The sequence below is a fragment of the Melanostigma gelatinosum genome (genome assembly GCF_949748355.1).
Source record: "Melanostigma gelatinosum genome assembly, chromosome: 7".
Classification (NCBI taxonomy): Eukaryota; Metazoa; Chordata; class Actinopteri; order Perciformes; family Zoarcidae; genus Melanostigma; species Melanostigma gelatinosum.
The window spans coordinates 20,796,214-20,816,525 of NC_136640.1; the positions used below are offsets into that span (position 1 = coordinate 20,796,214).

A 20,312-nucleotide genomic window follows, 5' to 3' on the forward strand; every position below is an offset into this window, starting at 1 on the left:
GGTTCAAGACGGTAAAGTTTGTAATGTGTTGATTGACATTAAATTGTGCTGTCATTTTTTTCTGCCGGCAGGTACATTTTGAATGTACGCCTCTAATCAAACAGCACTTCATCTCAGCTGCAGAGCTCCTCAAGCAGAGAGGTCAGGAGTTTCTGAGGTGATTCCACAGCAAATACCCACTTTGCCTTATTCTCAGGATGTGAGTGGTTAGATTGGAGGGAATACAATTCATGCTTTTAAAAGGCTTTGTCAATTAATTTGCTGGTGACTTGGTCAGGAGACAATTGGTCTTAAATAATTTGTACATCAGTGATGTTTCCTGTCAAACGTTTGAATGAACCTATCAGACGTGCAGCATCATGGGCGTGGCCTCCATCAGCCGGCTCCTCGGTTGGAGGTGATCACCTGATCAAATTCTCAGAAGCTCGCACCTGCATGTATTTACGTCGCTGCCCAAATTCCGGTGAAGAAATAAATGGACTTGCAAACCAGTTGATGCGGTTTTTGCACCAGTTTGCCTTGCCTGTAGGATCTGAAGCCTTCCTGGATACTATTTCTTTCTTCTGCAACTTCAGACGTATATGCTTCAGCTTCAGCTCAGTGGGAGGTCATCTTGGGTTGAAGTAAGTATTTTACAACATTGAAAATTTAACTGATTTTATTTGTTTTTAACACCGGGTTAAGAGTCTCGCCTGCCGCTCAGGTGTCTTCATTGTGCCTGTTTGAAGTATTTGCTGGTTGACGGAATTTTGATACATAAATGAAATCCGTTAACACGGGTTAATTATTAAACGAAGCGGAACATAACTTCGCAAAAATACAATTTAAGGTGTCCTCCTTTTAATGTTGCCTTAAATCATACACCTCAGGTGTGTTTGTATTTGTCACGCTGTTTCATGACCGCCTCATTACTCTACTGCAGCGTTATTTATGCAATGCCGGCTTGCTCCTAATTAAACACCAGGGAGAAAGGCATGTTCAGGTGCATCCCAACGGAAAACCTGTATACTTTCAAATTCAAGCAGAAGTATATTTCCAATTTAACAGTAACTCCCAGTAGCCTATCGAAAGCAGATCAGCTGTATTCCAAAAAGTGCTGGTGGGGTGCTGCTCCATCAAGGAAATGTCTTCTTGGCAGGGAGGTGGTTAAGATGTAGGAACATATGGAAAGATAGTAAATGGCATTCTATAATATTTGGTGTGCACCTTTCTTTTGTTTAGTTTAATTCAGGTTTATGAAAATTCCTCTGTTTCATATTTGCCCTTTGGTTCAGTAAACTTGTTTTTATTACATGCCGCCCCTGCTGTTCTTCAACATTCTTTTTTTAAAGTTGTCCTGTGGCAAACTGTCTTATCAGCCCTTTATATAGTATTGCTTTATATTGGGTTGCTGCACTACACTCTAACTTTAATATGCAACAAGTATTCTTTCACTAGATAGCTCTTTCAGTGAGGTTTGACAAAACAACAGGAATATCTGGCAGTATATATAGATAGAGAGACTTTATTTCAGATTCAGGGTCCATACAGACAAATACATAAAACGACAGACACAAACAATGAAAGTACATCGGCCTAGCAATGCCTTACAAAGAGACAGCTGTACCAATGTCGCCACAGCTGGGACTGGTAGCGTGTGGTGCTAAACCTTATGTTGGTTAAAACAAGTATGATCCCATTTACAGAGTCATTCAGTCGACAGATGAATTTGTACATGAGATTTCTTAAAACTGTTTGGAAAGTGTTGACTCGTGCAGCCACAAACATTTCACTGGCACTACTCTATCTCGGTCTCTTTAAAAGTATTCTCATGGCGTCATTGTACGCTACTTGAAGTCTCTGTGAACTCTTTGTTTTGTAGTTTGACCACAAGTGTGCAGTGTAGAGTGGAGTACAATATGCTCTGAACAGAGACTTCTTCACTCCATCTGTACACAGACCAAACTTGCGTGAGAGACTGTTTGCTTGTGCATACATCATACCACATTGCCTGGAAATGTCGTTATCATCAGATATGTGTTCTGTTAAAAAATGACCAAGATATTTTACTTCACTACAGACACCAAGATTATTGTCAGACAATTTGAAGTCAGGGAAGTTTAGACATTTGTCCTCTTTAGTTCTACAGATCAGGATAGCACTCTTACTGGCATTGTATTTGATGTCATGTTCACACCGTACACAGTACATATAGTGAGGAGCTGCTGAAGACCAGCGCTAGAAGGACTAAAGATCACCAGATCATCTGCATACATGATGTGATTAACCAGAGTATTTCCAATCATGCACCAGTATTACAGGCTTTCAGTTGCTTGGACAGATCATCAATATACAGATTAAACAGAATTGGGGACAAAATTCCCCCTTGTCTGACACCATTGCTAACCCCTAATGGGGCTGACACACTTTTACCCCATTTTACTCTCACAGTAAGCCAGAATTCTCACTATGTATGTGGGGACACCTCTTTGGCTTAGTTTGAAAAATAACTTACTGTGATTAACACGATCAAAAGCTTTGGAGGCATCAATAAAACACATAAGAAGTGATGAGTTTTGACCTCTGTATTTGTTTACAATTTCCTTTAAGGTGTGTGTGTATATATACACAAGTCAGAACCAGTTTGGCTTGAAAGCCAAACTGGTTCTGTGGAGGTGATGAAGTCCTGTGTTCTGTACAGCAGGATTCTTTCCAGGACTTTTGACAGGACGCTGGCCAAAGCAATGGGCCTGTAATTCTCTAGGCTACATACTTTACCAGCTTTGTTTTTAATGACTGGCACTAAGAGAACAGACAGCATTGAGTCTGGTAACAAGCCGTGAACCATGAAGCCAGTAAAACAAATAGCGAGGAGAGGAGCTAACCTCGGACTAGCATATTTAAGGTGTTCAGCAGTAATATGGTCTAAAACCACTTGCTGTACCTTCAGACAGTTTATTTATAGCTTGGTACACCTCATATGATGTAATTCCCATTGAATCATTACTCTCAGAATTGTCCACGTTATACAAATCACTTTTGATACAGTTGAATAGGGTGATATAATGCTGTCGCCATAACTCAGCAATGTTGTCTGTTCCTGAAATTCCATCTGTAGTGCATGATAAAGATGTTTTACAGTTAAGTATAATTCACGCATTCAATTCCATATTTATTGAATCTAACTGTTAATTCCTGTTTAGGTTCAAGGCTGTAAAGTTTGTAATGTGTTGATTAACATTAAGGGATGCTGTCATTTGTTTCTGCTGGCAGGTACATTCAATGTGTCGTCTGCTGACAGAGTCTGTGTAACCTGCGGACAACACCACACAGCTTGGTTTACTCACCTCGAGCCAATGAGACCTATTCAAACCCTCAGTGCTTTGGTTCTCTTCGTCACCTTATTTCTGATCTTCTTCTACTCGACTATACACCTAGAGACAACCGACAGTCGCAGTGCAAGAGCAGAGGACCCCCTGAAGGATCCCGGCCTCCTGAAGGATCCCGGCCTCCTGAAGGATCCCGGCCTCCTGAAGGATCCCGGCCTCCTGAAGGATCCCGGCCTCCTGAAGGATCCCGGCCTCCTGAAGGATCCCGGCCTCCTGAAGGATCCCGGCCTCCTGAAGGATCCCGGCCTCCTGAAGGATCCCGGCCTCCAGGTCCACGACAGAGTTGTGAAAACACAACCGTCCAAACAGGAGAGATTCACCTTTCCTCCCACTGTTGTCCTCAATGTGTCTGACGGCCTCAGACAGGCCATCCCTCAAAATGAAGCCTACTGGAACCGCCTGCTGTACTCGGCCCTCAAGAATCAGGACAAGGGAGAAAATCCTTTCGGACATGACTCAGATTGGTCTCTCTGCAGGCAGACGAATCAAGATGATCTGCAAACCAATGTGCACGACTTCTCCTCCTACCCGGTCTTATTTCAGGACTTTTTGCAGGGCATGAACTGCAGGTCCCCTCCGGTCCTGTACAATCAACCCAACAAGTGCATGTCTGCTGAAGGGACGGAAGACAACCAGACTGTTCTGCTTTTTACTATCAAGTCAAGTCCTAGAAACTTTGAGCAGAGACAGGCGGTGCGGGAGACCTGGGGTCGAGAAGTGGTGTATCAAGATGCACTGAGGGTGCACACTGTGTTTCTGCTGGGTAGCTCCCCACTGGAGGACCCTGACCTCAGCTCTCTGCTGTCATTTGAAGCAAGACACTTTGGGGACCTCCTGCAGTGGGACTTCCATGAATCCCTCTTGAACCTGACGCTCAAAATGAACATGTTCCTCCAGTGGACAGTGAAACACTGTCCCAAAGCCTCTTTTGTGTTTAGCGGGGATGATGACGTATTTGTCAACACACCAACATTAGTCAGCTACCTGCAGTCTCTGGAGCCTTGGAAGGCCTCTCAGTTGTATGTTGGACACGTCATAAGCAGCGCAAGTCCCATCAGGGACCCGAAGAACAAATACTACATTCCTCTGAGCTTCTATGACGGCCCATACCCTGCTTACGCTGGTGGAGGCGGTTTTATTATCTCTGGAGCGTTGCTGCAACGCCTCTATTCAGCTTCACATGTCATTCCTTTCTTCCCCATCGACGACGTCTACGCTGGGATGTGTTTTAAGGCTTTGGGGATTTCTCCTGAGGCAAACGCAGAATTTCAGACTTTTGACATCGTGGAGAAGAATCGTGAGAATCTGTGTGTAAATAAAAAGCTTATTCTGATTCACCGGCGCTCCCCACATCAAATTAAGAAGTTGTGGAAGGGCATTCACAACCCCGTGTTGACTTGTTGAACAAGACTGATGACCAAAAGATGCAGCGATCAAAAAAGAGGAAACTTCAGCGACATTGACTTCAGCGACATGGTATGAACTAAAAGAGCAGTTGTGTTACTGCACTTGTATTTAAAAGTTACAACAGGACTGTGTTTCATCATAGGATAGAACCTTGAAAAATAGAGGAAGCATTCAGCAGTTTAAGTGTGAATTTCAGCATCACGGGTCAAGATTGTTCAATAAGTCAAATGGAACAAACGTTCGATCTGTCATTGGCCTAACTTCCTTTTTGAATAAAAACTAATTCAACCAAGACGTTTGAAAGTTCCACCGTTTATTTTCCACAAAACACCAAAGATGTAACACAAGTCTACAGACCCATCTAAAATTTGGGCGTTTATACCAAAACCATTTAAATAGGAAAGTTCTAGAACACAAGTTATTCAGTCACATACACAAGGAAACCTGTTAAATACCATAATCACTGGAGAGGACAGATGCAGGAAGAGGGAACGTACACAAGGGCCAACTTCCACCGTTTATTGCTCGATTTGTATTCAAACTGCACCAGCTGTTTTGCTACACTTTAAAAAAAAACTAGTGCTGGGCAACGATTAAAATTTTTAATCACGATTAATCACATGGTTTTTATGCGATTAATCGCATTGTTACGGCAAAGTTCAATTATTAATTAAAATGTAGTGTATTGAAAAACAAAATTGGTGACCTTGTAATTACTGTGATATAGCATTCATAGAGGAGCGTGACTGCTGACAGTATATGTTAACTTAAGGCACCAAAACCCAGAGGCGTGAAGTACAATAGGTTTTGAAAGCGCAATCTTTTCTCCTCTTCCTCAAAGAAATGACACGTCATATCAAATCTATACTTTTATGACTACAGTAGAAGTGTGCAGCAGTTATTCATATTCTCAATCCTCACCCACATTAAGTCACCAAATCGAAACTCGTTCCATCCTGTGAATGCAGTTACTTAACATACTGGTCGAGCGGGTAGTGCTCTTTGTACTGCTGCAAGTGCCGCCACATGGAGTCTCTCTGTTTGTTCAGATTGGGCGTCATCTCCTGGTACACGTCGGTAAACATCAGCTCGGGACTGGGCTTGAGGCGCTTCTCAGCCTTCTCGAATGCCTCCATCACCATCTTGCGAGACTGCTTCCGCCAGCTCCTCTCGTCGTCCTCGCTCCACCAGCTACGGGCTGTCATGTAATGTCTCAGCCTGGAGATGGGATGGTCCTGCTTGTCCCAGTAGTTCACCTCGTCCACCGAGCGGTAGGCCGAGCTGTCGTCACTGGTGCTGTGGTGGCCAATTCTGAGGAAAGAGCGGAATTCTTAATTACTACAGCATTTTAGGGGGGGAGCGCATTTTTTAACTCATCAAATGTTCCTTGTCAAAAAGCATTTTGTTAAAATTGCAACCCTTTTAAAATTCTGTCACCTAATCCACTCCCTTAAATTTGAATGCTTCCCAGATATGTACTTTTAATATACAAGGTACAATTTAGAGCGGGAAATCAATCAAATAATTTAATGAACTATTTTTTTTTATAACTCAGATGTTTGCCTAAACCCGGTATTACACGGGCCCCGGGCGTAAAGACTAGTATTCGTTGTCTCACTGAAGCCTCTCCCTGCTGTGCAGGAGCTCTCCACAAACATGACCATACACACACAAGTCAGTGTGGACAAAGTGAAGATGACTCCAGTTGACAACAACTAGGCTTGCTACCGTAACTAAGTTCAAGGAAACTTTTGCACGTATAAAGCCAATACTTTTATACACCTGTTCAATAAACATAATGTAGAAAAGTTAACGTGTAAGCTATTTTGTTGAGTTGCCTCTTAGTGAAGCCTCTGAACGACTTAAGTTCCCTCTAGTGAGCCGGGTTGTGCCCGGGGATTTAGTGTGAAGGGTAACGCGGCAGGAGTGAAGCGCTGATGTCAACAAGGTTGGAGTAATCAAGTTGTTGCCGTCTTGGAACCTCCGTGTTATTTTATTACCTTCATTCGCGCAGGCCTAACGTGTGCTCAACTAACCTGTAGGTCATCGCTTCAATGAGGAAGGGCTGGTTCTCGGCCACGGCTCTGCGGCGCGCCTCCTTTGTAGCGTTGTACACGGCAAACACATCGTTGCCATCGACGCGGATGGACAGCATGCCATACCCCGGCCCACGAGCGGCTGTTCAGTCGGAGAAAGAAAACGAAAAGTGTGTTCATGAGAGCGGCTGAGGACTTTAAATCGGACGCTGCAGGATACCACGCCGAGGCTTCTCACCGATGCCGTCGCCCCTGTACTGCTCGTTGGTGGGGGTGGAGATGGCGTAGCCGTTGTTACGACAGAAGAATATCAGAGGGCACTCCAGGGTGGCGGAGAAGTTGAAGCCGGCGTGTGCGTCCCCTTCGCTGGCCGCTCCCTCGCCTCCTTATTCATTTATCTTTAGTAAAGGTCATTAGGTACCAGTGGCGGCTGGTGGATTTTTTTTGGGTAGGGCCATCCAATCAATTTCAGCAAATAGTATAATTCAATGCAAAAAAAACAAAAAAGGTATCAAAAACGCATTAGTACTTTGCAGTTACATTGTTATCATTTATTCCAACACTGACATAATAAGGACATCTTATTCATACATGTGACAAAGTGGGTGAGAACACACCATTTGTCCCATAGTGTATTCATCTATAAATCTGACCAGTGGCGGCTGGTCAATAGAGGGCCATTGGGCAAGGCCCCACCATGAGCCACCAAAAACAAAACAAAAAAAATAATGATAATCAAATTATACAAATTGTCAATATTTGTGTTTTTGAACTATGGAATGTACACAGTAGTGTGTGTAAAATATGATATCTCTGCAAAATATATGCTTTTCCTGCTCGTCCTCTCCGCCTGTCTGCTCTCTGCTCGTGCTCTCTGCCTGTGTGCACGACACTCTGAGAACGCGCAGCTTGGGGGGCCTGATCGTTTTGGCCCAAAAGAGACGGGTCTATGAAGCAGTTTAGCCAATTGCTGATTCAAGATATAAATGAGTGACATACAATTTAGCCAATCAGAGCCCTCAAATAGATTCAGCTTGGGGCCAGAACGATCTGGCCCACAGCTGTGCGTTCTCGTCAGGAGAAGTCTCTACAGGCGCCCGCGCCAGCGCGAGCACTCCTCCTCCAAGACCCGTTTGAGAGGAGAACTTTGGCGGAGATTCTGCAGCCAAAGAGCTGATATCAGATCAGCCTGACCTCACAATCAGACAGCAGACTCGCGGGAAAGGGAAGCAGTACATGCGAAGCTTCTGTACTAGCTGTACACCAGACAGGTTTGGCTAGCTGGATGACGTCATGCTAATCATTTATTTAGCTTTTTAAAACAACGGGGACGGATCCAGCACGGACAGTTACGGGAGTGAGGGATGAGGAGGTAAGGAAACATGAGAACACCAGGACACACATGAGAACTCTGTCAAGCTACATATCAGACAAAGTGAACATCTTTTCTTCTACATAGTTGTCCTCAGTCTCATCTGCTTAACTTGGTCATGGAGGCATCAACATGTAATAGAGATGTTAAATTAACAGTGAGAACTCATCATAGCTTAATTTAACATCAGTATTCATAATTACACTTCATGTTTACTTCTCCTGATCTTTACCTCCTATAACAAGGTCCATAGGGGCATCTCAATAAATAAACATGTTATATTATATTATATAAGTGTTATTTACTGATTGTTTTCGTGTTGGAATACATGTTAAATATTTAACTGCCAAGTAATAATGCGTGTTTGATACTTACATTTCTTTTGCATTAAATCATACTGGGATGTTTGCTGAAATTGATAGGATGGCCTAACATGTTCCACCAGCCGCCATATATATATATATATATATAGTCAAGAAGCCTAGTAGTAGTAACAACGTCGCTGTGTAGTCAACAACTGTCAAATCAAATAAAGTACATCAATTATATTTCAACAAATTATTACTCTCAGTTTTCTAATTTAACTGGATGGATTATAAATAACACATAGACATACATAAATAACTGTTCTTCTCATTTAAAGTGAAATGAGGTCTGGATTAAAGGATATGAATATGTGTTTGACTCCGTAAGTGTGTGTCGATGTGTGAATGAATGGCTTCATGCAGAGATGCATGCATGTACAGCACTGCAAACTTCAACGTCAATAATAAACACACAGTTGAATCAACACCTCTGTGAAAGTTTTTTACAAAAACTAAACATTGATATCTGAGCTGTTGTAGTGGATTGTATTAGATTATATAGTGCCTAACAAAGTGACCAAGGAGTTTAAACTAACAGTAAAATGACTGAGTTGCTTATTTTACTGGTGGACATCTGTAATACATGTAAAACATAATATGTTTTACATATGTTTTTTACATTATGTTTTACATATTATGTAAAACATAATGTAAAAAACATGTAAAACATAATATGTTTTACATATGTTTTTTACATTATGTTAACATAATGTGCACCATTCAGTGAAATGGCTTCTGTCAAAAGCAAAATGACACTGTTTACAGTGTGGATTATATGCAAAACATAGCAACATTTATCATGTTTTTGCCACTTCGGTGAAACACCACTGTCAGATTGATGTAGGCTACATGTAAAACACAAAAATAAAACTAAGTTACAGCAATAAATACTGCATAACTTTATGCTTGTATGACAATCGCATGGTCTACAGGTTGAATTGGAGGATGTCAGTTCATCAGTGACATCATAGGTCCAGGATTCCATTCAAGAATGGAATCCTGACTAGAATTCTAGCACCTGACCGTGATGTGTGGTCAGTGTCTCTCTTTTGACTCAAAAGACCTGTTGAGACCCTTGAGACAAGTCATCGACCAAATAGCTCTCAGAAAATGAAGATGAGATACTGGAACGAATCTTCACTCGGGTCAAGCGCATTGTTGATTTCTCCCCGTCTGGAGGGAAAACTTTGCGACTCAGTCGTTAAAGTCGAGGACGTAACGTTTGAGATCAACAAGGTCTTCCTGTGTCGAAGAAGCACATACTTCCAGTGAGTTGGCTATCTGATGTATATATACTGTGAATATATCCTTCAAATGAGCAGAAAGTAATTGTTAATGATGAAGTGTGGGAGACTAATCATTACATACGTTCATGGAGCATTTCTGACAAGTTTGACAGAGGAGAAGATATAATATATCAGCTGTAGTCTCTCAGGTCCATAGTAATGTGCTTTTAAGCAGATTAGTGTTGATTAGTAGCATTGAGTAGTTTGTGTGTTCAGAAAAGTGACTGAATTCATTTAATGCAACAAAACGAAAAGTAATTGCAAACACTTGAGATGGTTATTTCGACACACAAATTGAAGGAAGAAGCTGTTCACTGCTGCACAAAAGCTGAGATGAATTGTAGATTGTGGTGAAACAGCTCCAGAGAGATCACAAAAGAAAACTAAAATAGCATACAACATGAAGTATTACATATTTGTGACATTTATTTGACAGCGACATTCTTACTGCTAGTTACACTCGGAATGATGTCCGGCGGTTTACGTATTGTACAATTTCCCTTTAATGCAAAATGGTGTCATATGTTGATTTTGTGAATGCTTATTTGAAAACGTGATCATTGTTATCAATGAGACAATGAGAATGAAAATCTGAAGTCTGTTTCCAATCCTCTGCTCTGTGTTTATTCTGACCTGCAGGGCTCTGTGGAGTCGCTGGTCACCTCCAGACAAGGAGGTCTTCCACATACCCGGCCTGTCTCCGGACATGATGCAGCTCATCATTGAGTTTGCGTACACCGTGGGGGCGACCGTGGCGCACTGAGTTAAGAGGTCGTCCGTGAACCGGAAGGTTCACGGTTCGATCTCCCACTTGGATGTGTCAGGTGTCGAAGTGTACCTGAGCAATACACTGAACCCCCGGGCGCCTGTCATTGGCAGCCCACTGCTCCCTATATACAGGGATGGGTCAAATGCAGAGACAAATGTCCCCCTTAAAGGGATAAAGATAGAATGAATTCTATTCTATTCACCGGCTTGGTCTCTGTGACGGAGGAAGACGTGCAGGAGCTGCTGCTGGCAGCCGATCAGCTCAACGTCATGGGCGTTGTGCAAACTTGCTGCGACTTCCTGGGCGAGCAGCTCTGCCCAGAGAACTGCATCGGCATCTTTCAGGTCACCGACACCTGCTTGTCCATCGAGCTGCGGCTCAAGGCCTACCACTTCATCGTTGACCACTTTGAGAAGGTGGTTTTGTCCGAAGAGTTCCCGCAGCTCTCCGTGCAGCAACTCGCCGACATCCTCGGTAGAGACGACCTCAATGTGAGCGAAGAGAGCCATCCTGTGCTGGATCTGCGGTGCTGAGTCGCGAGTGCCCGTCAAAACCTCCCGTGGCGTAGATGCACTCGCCCAGCACAGCGATGCTCACGTAGCATCGGCGGTGGTACATGGGTGGCCCCTCGTGCCAGGTGCACATGCTCACGTCAAACCTGCGCACGCTGTTGAAATGATCTACCCTGTTGAAGCTGCCGACGCAGTAGATGCTCCCCTTGAGGACGGCGGTGCCGTGGTAGGCGCGAGGACCCACGTCTTGGTCTGTCACCTGCATCCAGAGGTCGGTGCTGACGTCGTACGGCTCGATGCTGTTCGTTGGATCGGCGCCGCTCCAGCCCCCTATGGCCAACAGGAGGCCGTTTGCCAGGCGAGGGCGGACGAGAGGGTTGCTGAGATGCGCAGAGGGTCTGAACCTCATGATGGGACTTAGGATTTCGATGACTGCCCTGACCATGTGCAGGCACTCAGCGTTGTTCTTCACCAGCTCATTGGACATCACGTTCAACCTCAGGTAGTCCTTACTCAACACCAGTCGCACCTACACAGAGACCGCAGCACCGCAGCGAAAAGCAGACATCGCAGTGCTCTTGTCTAAGGTATATGTTAACCTTCTGTCACCAGATTTAGTTAAGACCATATCCTCACTACTCCGTGTCTAGTTGGCTGGTTACATGGTTGAAAAAGATACAGTCCGCAGTAGTGCGGTCATGGTGTTATTTTTGCTGATACTGTTTCTTGCGTACCGTCTCCTTGGTACAAGGCTTTAGGAAATCCAACCTTGTCCGGATATGTCTGTGAAGAAACAGATCAGCCGGGGACTGTCCAGTAGTGCAGTTAGGCGTAGTCCGATATTGTAGCAGGAACAGTGAGATCTTGTCCTCAATGTTCAGTGAAGCAAGCTTTTTCATACCTGTCTTGAACGTCTGAACATATCTCTCTGCCAGACCATTTGTTGCTGGATGTCCAGGTGCACTTGTGGTGTGCAGAATCCCATTCTGCTTGGCAAAAGTCTGGAACTCGTCTGATGTGAATGTCGTCGCATTGTCTGTCACAATTTGTTCAGGGAGACCGTAAGAGGCAAACAGTCTCCTGAGCCTGGTGATTGTTGCTTGAGAGGTGATCTGTGACATACGAAACACTTCCATCAGCATTACTGTGCTCTTCTGATTTGCGATAGACAATGTGGTAGTCATACGCTGACAATATAATCGCCCACCTCTGAATGCGTGCTGCGGCCAGTGTAGGCAGGCTCTTGTTCTCCCTGTATGTACCCCGTGAAATGATACTCCTTGCAGCCCCAGTATCTATTTCCATCTCTAACCTCACCTCAGCTACAGTGAATATTTCTTTATACAGGTCAGCATCTTCACTTGTGACAGTCAAAATTGTGAACACACCCAATTCAGCGTCTTCTTCAGCTTCCACATATTTTGTGTGTTTCTTTCTTCTGCCCCATGAATGCCTTTCACTCTCTGCCTGTGCCTTGGACCGACATGCCTTTTTAATATGCCCAGTCTTGCCACAGTTATGGCGTTTAGTCTCTTTAAAACGGCACTCATCTGGCTCGTGATTCTTTCCATTGCACCTGTAACAGTTCCTTGTCCGCTGTGGCCTCACCTTGTGAATGCTTGCCGCCCCGACACTTTCACTTTCCATCCCTCTCAACTGACGTGCGTCTCTGTCGGCAGTCTCCATGTTGAGCGCGATCTCAAAAAGTAAGATCATTTTCCGAAAGTAGTCTCCTCTGGCAGCCCTCGTTTCTTATTCCACTGACGATCTCGCAGTGATGCGTCCAAGTTGGCGCCGAACTCACAGTTAGATGCGCATTGTTTCAACTCTGCTACATACTGAGCCACCGGCTGGTTAGCTTTTTGGTTACACCGGTTAAAGCGAAACCTTTCAGCTACTAATAAGGGCTTGGGCTCATAATGTTCCTTTAGAACGGCCACTATTTCGTCAAACGTCTTATCTTTTGGCTTCCTGGGCTGCACCAGATTTCTCAAAAGCCCATAAGTAGCCGCACCCATGACACTGAGAAGCGTAGCTACTTGCTTATCTTCGGCTACGTCGTTAGCTTCGAAGAATTGTTCCATCCGTTCAATGTACGCGGCCCATTGTTCATTTTCTGGCTTGAATTCGTCAATTCTCCCAAACAGGGCCATCATACTCACTAGTACTGACACCGAGTGTCTCTCCTACCCTGCGAGAACGTAGTTTTATCCTCGTCGCCAATTTCTGTGATGTATTCTCGAGGCGGACACACACGTAGCGTTGTTACTTTTATTTTTAATGCTGAAGATGCAAGTCTAAACTAAATCTGGTGACAAAAGGTCAACATATACCTTAGACAAGAGCACTGCGATGTCTGCTTTTCTGTGTAGGTGCGACTGGTGTTGATGAGTAAGGACTACATGAGGTTGAACGTGATGTTCAATGAGCTAGTGAAAAACAACGCTGAGTGCCTGCACATGGTCAGGGCAGTCATCGAAATCCTAAGTCCCATCATGAGGTTCAGACCCTCTGCGCATCTCAGCAACCCTCTCGCCCGCCCTCGCCTGCCTAACGGCATCCTGTTGGCCATTGGGGGCTGGAGCGGCACCGATCCAACGAACAGCATCGAGCCGTACGACGTCAGCACCGACCTCTGGATGCAGGTGACAGACCAAGACGTGGGTCCTCGCGCCTACCACCGCACCGCCGTCCTCAACGGGAGCATCTACTGCGTCGGTGGCTTCAACGGGGTCGAGCATTTCAACAGCGTGCGCAGGTTCGACGTCAGCACGCGCACCTGGCACGAGGGGCCACCCATGTACCACCGCCGATGCTACGTGAGCGTCTCTGTGCTGGGCGAGTGCATCTACGCCACGGGAGGTTTTGACGGGCAGCGCTACAGGCCCGAGACCAGCCAGTGGAGTCTCATCGCGAGCACGAGCATAGGGGGCATGTTGGAGCTGTAACGGCTGTAAAGGAAATAAATGTTTATTGTGCATTGAACTGCTGTTCCTCCAGAGATTTTCTTTTCAACTTCTCAGTTTGTGCAACTTCTAAGTTTTATGTTCTGTGAGGGGGGTGCTGTGTTCCACCTGCAGACACACACGGGTTGATCCAGAGTGCATCATTGTAACATTAACGCCTTAATACGACAAATACGAATTGCTGTGTTTCATGCGTTCAGGTTTTCACATCGGCCACCGTATTTCTCCTACTCGCTTGGCACAGCTTGAAAAAGTTTAGCTGGTTGCAATCTGCATCCTCCCCGCTAGATGTCGGCAAATCTACCAAATGCACAGAGTACCTTTTCAATACATTGTATTCATATTTGAAATCACCTTGTTCTGAGAAGTCAAAAAATTGCCTTTCTGCAGTGTAATCAAAAACAAAATTGGTGTTACAGTATATCTAATATCAGTTGTCACATCATTTCAACACTCTTTTGTAGTTCTCATCGGGTAAAGTATAAAGCAGGGGTATTCAACTCAAATTCCAAACGGTCCAGATTGAGAAAATCTCCTCGGACAAAAACATTACAATAATATCGAACTCGCGCTATTTACTGCCATATATATATATATATATATGAATATATTCAAGAAGCCTAATAGTAGTAACAACGTCTCTGTGTGGTCAACAACTGTCAAATCAAAAAAAGTACATCAATTATATTTTCACAAATTATTACTCTCAGTTTTCTAATTTAACTGGATGGATTATAAATAACACATAGAAATACATAAATAACTGTTCTTCTCATTTAAAGTGAAATGAGGTCTGGATTAAAGGATATGAATATGTGTTTGACTCCGTAAGTGTGTGTCGATGTGTGAATGAATGGCTTCATGCAGAGATGCATGCATGTACAGCACTGCAAACTTCAACGTCAATAATAAACACACAGTTGAATCAACACCTCTGTGAAAGTTTTTTACAAAAACTAAACATTGATATCTGCGCTGTTGTAGTGGATTGTATTAGATTATATAGTGCCTAACAAAGTGACCAAGGAGTTTAAACTAACAGTAAAATGACTGAGTTGCTTATTTTACTGGTGGACATCTGTAATACATGTAAAACATAATATGTTTTACATATGTTTTTTACATTATGTTTTACATATTATGTAAAACATAATGTGCACCATTCAGTGAAATGGCTTCTGTCAAAAGCAAAATGACACTGTTTACAGTGTGGATCATATGCAAAACATAGCAACATTTATCATGTTTTTGCCACTTCGGTGAAACACCACTGTCAGATTGATGTAGGCTACATGTAAAACACAAAAAGAAAACTAAGTTACAGCAATAAATACTGCATAACTTTATGCTTGTATGACAATCGCATGGTCTACAGGTTGAATTGGAGGATGTCAGTTAATCAGTGACATCATAGGTCCAGGATTCCATTCAAGAATGGAATCCTGACTAGAATTCTAGCACCTGACCGTGATGTGTGGTCAGTGTCTCTCTTTTGACTCAAAAGACCTGTTGAGACCCTTGAGACAAGTCATCGACCAAATAGCTCTCTCAGAAAATGAAGATGAGCTACTGGAACGAATCTTCACTCGGGTCAAGCGCATTGTTGATTTCTCCCCGTCTGGAGGGAAAACTTTGCGACTCAGTCGTTAAAGTCGAGGACGTAACGTTTGAGATCAACAAGGTCTTCCTGTGTCGAAGAAGCACGTACTTCCAGTGAGTTGGCTATCTGATGTATATATACTGTGAATATATCCTTCAAATGAGCAGAAAGTAATTGTTAATGATGAAGTGTGGGAGACTAATCATTACATACGTTCATGGAGCATTTCTGACAAGTTTGACAGAGGAAAAGATATAATATATCAGCTGTAGTCTCTCAGGTCCATAGTAATGTGCTTTTAAGCAGATTAGTGTTGATTAGTAGCATTGAGTAGTTTGTGTGTTCAGAAAAGTGACTGAATTCATTTAATGCAACAAAACGAAAAGTAATTGCAAACACTTGAGATGGTTATTTCGACACACGAATTGAAGGAAGAAGCTGTTCACTGCTGCACAAAAGCTGAGATGAATTGTAGATTGTGGTGAAACAGCTCCAGAGAGATCACAAAAGAAAACTAAAATAGCATACAACATGAAGTATTACATATTTGTGACATTTATTTGACAGCGACATTCTTACTGCTAGTTACACTCGGAATGATGTCCGGCGGTTTACGTATTGTACAATTTCCCTTTAATGCAAAATGGTGTCATATGTTGATTTTGTGAATGCTTATTTGAAAACGTGATCATTGTTATCAATGAGACAATGAGAATGAAAATCTGAAGTCTGTTTCCAATCCTCTGCTCTGTGTTTATTCTGACCTGCAGGGCTCTGTGGAGTCGCTGGTCACCTCCAGACAAGGAGGTCTTCCACATACCCGGCCTGTCTCCGGACATGATGCAGCTCATCATTGAGTTTGCGTACACCGTGGGGGCGACCGTGGCGCACTGAGTTAAGAGGTCGTCCGTGAACCGGAAGGTTCACGGTTCGATCTCCCACTTGGATGTGTCAGGTGTCGAAGTGTACCTGAGCAATACACTGAACCCCCGGCTCCCCGGGCGCCTGTCATTGGCAGCCCACTGCTCCCTATATACAGGGATGGGTCAAATGCAGAGACAAATGTCCCCCTTAAAGGGATAAAGATAGAATGAATTCTATTCTATTCACCGGCTTGGTCTCTGTGACGGAGGAAGACGTGCAGGAGCTGCTGCTGGCAGCCGATCAGCTCAATGTCATGGGCGTTGTGCAAACTTGCTGCGACTTCCTGGGCGAGCAGCTCTGCCCAGAGAACTGCATCGGCATCTTTCAGGTCACCGACACCTGCTTGTCCATCGAGCTGCGGCTCAAGGCCTACCACTTCATCGTTGACCACTTTGAGAAGGTGGTTTTGTCCGAAGAGTTCCCGCAGCTCTCCGTGCAGCAACTCGCCGACATCCTCGGTAGAGACGACCTCAATGTGAGCGAAGAGAGCCATCCTGTGCTGGATCTGCGGTGCTGAGTCGCGAGTGCCCGTCAAAACCTCCCGTGGCGTAGATGCACTCGCCCAGCACAGCGATGCTCACGTAGCATCGGCGGTGGTACATGGGTGGCCCCTCGTGCCAGGTGCACGTGCTCACGTCAAACCTGCGCACGCTGTTGAAATGATCTACCCTGTTGAAGCTGCCGACGCAGTAGATGCTCCCCTTGAGGACGGCGGTGCCGTGGTAGGCGCGAGGACCCACGTCTTGGTCTGTCACCTGCATCCAGAGGTCGGTGCTGACGTCGTACGACTCGATGCTGTTCGTTGGATCGGCGCCGCTCCAGCCCCCTATGGCCAACAGGAGGCCGTTTGCCAGGCGAGGGCGGACGAGAGGGTTGCTGAGATGCGCAGAGGGTCTGAACCTCATGATGGGACTTAGGATTTCGATGACTGCCCTGACCATGTGCAGGCACTCAGCGTTGTTCTTCACCAGCTCATTGGACATCACGTTCAACCTCAGGTAGTCCTTACTCAACACCAGTCGCACCTACACAGAGACCGCAGCACCGCAGCGAAAAGCAGACATCGCAGTGCTCTTGTCTAAGGTATATGTTAACCTTCTGTCACCAGATTTAGTTAAGACCATATCCTCACTACTCCGTGTCTAGTTGGCTGGTTACATGGTTGAAAAAGATACAGTCCGCAGTAGTGCGGTCATGGTGTTCTTTTTGCTGATACTGTTTCTTGCGTACCGTCTCCTTGGTACAAGGCTTTAGGAAATCCAACCTTGTCCGGATATGTCTGTGAAGAAACAGATCAGCCGGGGACTGTCCAGTAGTGCAGTTAGGCGTAGTCCGATATTGTAGCAGGAACAGTGAGATCTTGTCCTCAATGTTCAGTGAAGCAAGCTTTTTCATACCTGTCTTGAACGTCTGAACATATCTCTCTGCCAGACCATTTGTTGCTGGATGTCCAGGTGCACTTGTGGTGTGCAGAATCCCATTCTGCTTGGCAAAAGTCTGGAACTCGTCTGATGTGAATGTCGTCGCATTGTCTGTCACAATTTGTTCAGGGAGACCGTAAGAGGCAAACAGTCTCCTGAGCCTGGTGATTGTTGCTTGAGAGGTGATCTGTGACATACGAAACACTTCCATCAGCATTACTGTGCTCTTCTGATTTGCGATAGACAATGTGGTAGTCATACGCTGACAATATAATCGCCCACCTCTGAATGCGTGCTGCGGCCAGTGTAGGCAGGCTCTTGTTCTCCCTGTATGTACCCCGTGAAATGATACTCCTTGCAGCCCCAGTATCTATTTCCATCTCTAACCTCACCTCAGCTACAGTGAATATTTCTTTATACAGGTCAGCATCTTCACTTGTGACAGTCAAAATTGTGAACACACCCAATTCAGCGTCTTCTTCAGCTTCCACATATTTTGTGTGTTTCTTTCTTCTGCCCCATGAATGCCTTTCACTCTCTGCCTGTGCCTTGGACCGACATGCCTTTTTAATATGCCCAGTCTTGCCACAGTTATGGCGTTTAGTCTCTTTAAAACGGCACTCATCTGGCTCGTGATTCTTTCCATTGCACCTGTAACAGTTCCTTGTCCGCTGTGGCCTCACCTTGTGAATGCTTGCCGCCCCGACACTTTCACTTTCCATCCCTCTCAACTGACGTGCGTCTCTGTCGGCAGTCTCCATGTTGAGCGCGATCTCAAAAAGTAAGATCATTTTCCGAAAGTAGTCTCCTCTGGCAGCCCTCGTTTCTTATTCCACTGACGATCTCGCAGTGATGCGTCCAAGTTGGCGCCGAACTCACAGTTAGATGCGCATTGTTTCAACTCTGCTACATACTGAGCCACCGGCTGGTTAGCTTTTTGGTTACACCGGTTAAAGCGAAACCTTTCAGCTACTAATAAGGGCTTGGGCTCATAATGTTCCTTTAGAACGGCCACTATTTCGTCAAACGTCTTATCTTTTGGCTTCCTGGGCTGCACCAGATTTCTCAAAAGCCCATAAGTAGCCGCACCCATGACACTGAGAAGCGTAGCTACTTGCTTATCTTCGGCTACGTCGTTAGCTTCGAAGAATTGTTCCATCCGTTCAATGTACGCGGACCATTGTTCATTTTCTGGCTTGAATTCGTCAATTCTCCCAAACAGGGCCATCATACTCACTAGTACTGACACCGAGTGTCTCTCCTACCCTGCGAGAACGTAGTTTTATCCTCGTCGCCAATTTCTGTGATGTATTCTCGAGGCGGACACACACGTAGCGTTGTTACTTTTATTTTTAATGCTGAAGATGCAAGTCTAAACTAAATTTGGTGACAAAAGGTCAGCATATACCTTAGACAAGAGCACTGCGATGTCTGCTTTTCTGTGTAGGTGCGACTGGTGTTGATGAGTAAGGACTACATGAGGTTGAACGTGATGTCCAATGAGCTAGTGAAAAACAACGCTGAGTGCCTGCACATGGTCAGGGCAGTCATCGAAATCCTAAGTCCCATCATGAGGTTCAGACCCTCTGCGCATCTCAGCAACCCTCTCGCCCGCCCTCGCCTGCCTAACGGCATCCTGTTGGCCATTGGGGGCTGGAGCGGCACCGATCCAACGAACAGCATCGAGCCGTACGACGTCAGCACCGACCTCTGGATGCAGGTGACAGACCAAGACGTGGGTCCTCGCGCCTACCACGGCACCGCCGTCCTCAACGGGAGCATCTACTGCGTCGGTGGCTTCAACGGGGTCGAGCATTTCAACAGCGTGCGCAGGTTCGACGTCAGCACGCGCACCTGGCACGAGGGGCCACCCATGTACCACCGCCGATGCTACGTGAGCGTCTCTGTGCTGGGCGAGTGCATCTACGCCACGGGAGGTTTTGACGGGCAGCGCTACAGGCCCGAGACCAGCCAGTGGAGTCTCATCGCGAGCACGAGCATAGGGGGCATGTTGGAGCTGTAACGGCTGTAAATGAAATAAATGTTTATTGTGCATTGAACTGCTGTTCCTCCAGAGATTTTCTTTTCAACTTCTCAGTTTGTGCAACTTCTAAGTTTTATGTTCTGTGAGGGGGGTGCTGTGTTCCACCTGCAGACACACACGGGTTGATCCAGAGTGCATCATTGTAACATTAACGCCTTAATACGACAAATACGAATTGCTGTGTTTCATGCGTTCAGGTTTTCACATCGGCCACCGTATTTCTCCTACTCGCTTGGCACAGC

The 20,312-nt window shown here is 45.1% G+C and overlaps 2 protein-coding genes across 2 annotated transcripts in view; one reads left to right on the forward strand and one right to left on the reverse strand.

Moving 5' to 3' along the window:
• Positions 1-3,335: 3,335 nt before the first annotated feature.
• Positions 3,336-4,772, forward strand: b3gnt2l (UDP-GlcNAc:betaGal beta-1,3-N-acetylglucosaminyltransferase 2, like; the record flags this gene model as incomplete). The annotated part of the gene is made up of 1 exon (XM_079272301.1): positions 3,336-4,772. One exon carries the CDS (start codon positions 3,336-3,338, stop codon positions 4,770-4,772), a length of 1,437 nt encoding a protein of 478 aa, XP_079128427.1.
• Positions 4,773-5,244: 472 nt separating this feature from the next.
• LOC306780093 (2-oxoisovalerate dehydrogenase subunit alpha, mitochondrial-like) overlaps positions 5,245-20,312 on the reverse strand; it is a gene marked incomplete at its 5' end in the record, with an annotated part of 197,545 nt that continues 182,477 nt past the window's right edge. Inside the window, 3 exons of the mRNA XM_079272302.1 lie at positions 5,245-6,086; positions 6,812-6,953; positions 7,050-7,193. Of these exons, the coding sequence (XP_079128428.1) occupies positions 5,744-6,086; positions 6,812-6,953; positions 7,050-7,193 (629 nt within the window). The 3' untranslated portion in view covers positions 5,245-5,743. The remainder of the gene's footprint in view (positions 6,087-6,811; positions 6,954-7,049; positions 7,194-20,312) is intronic.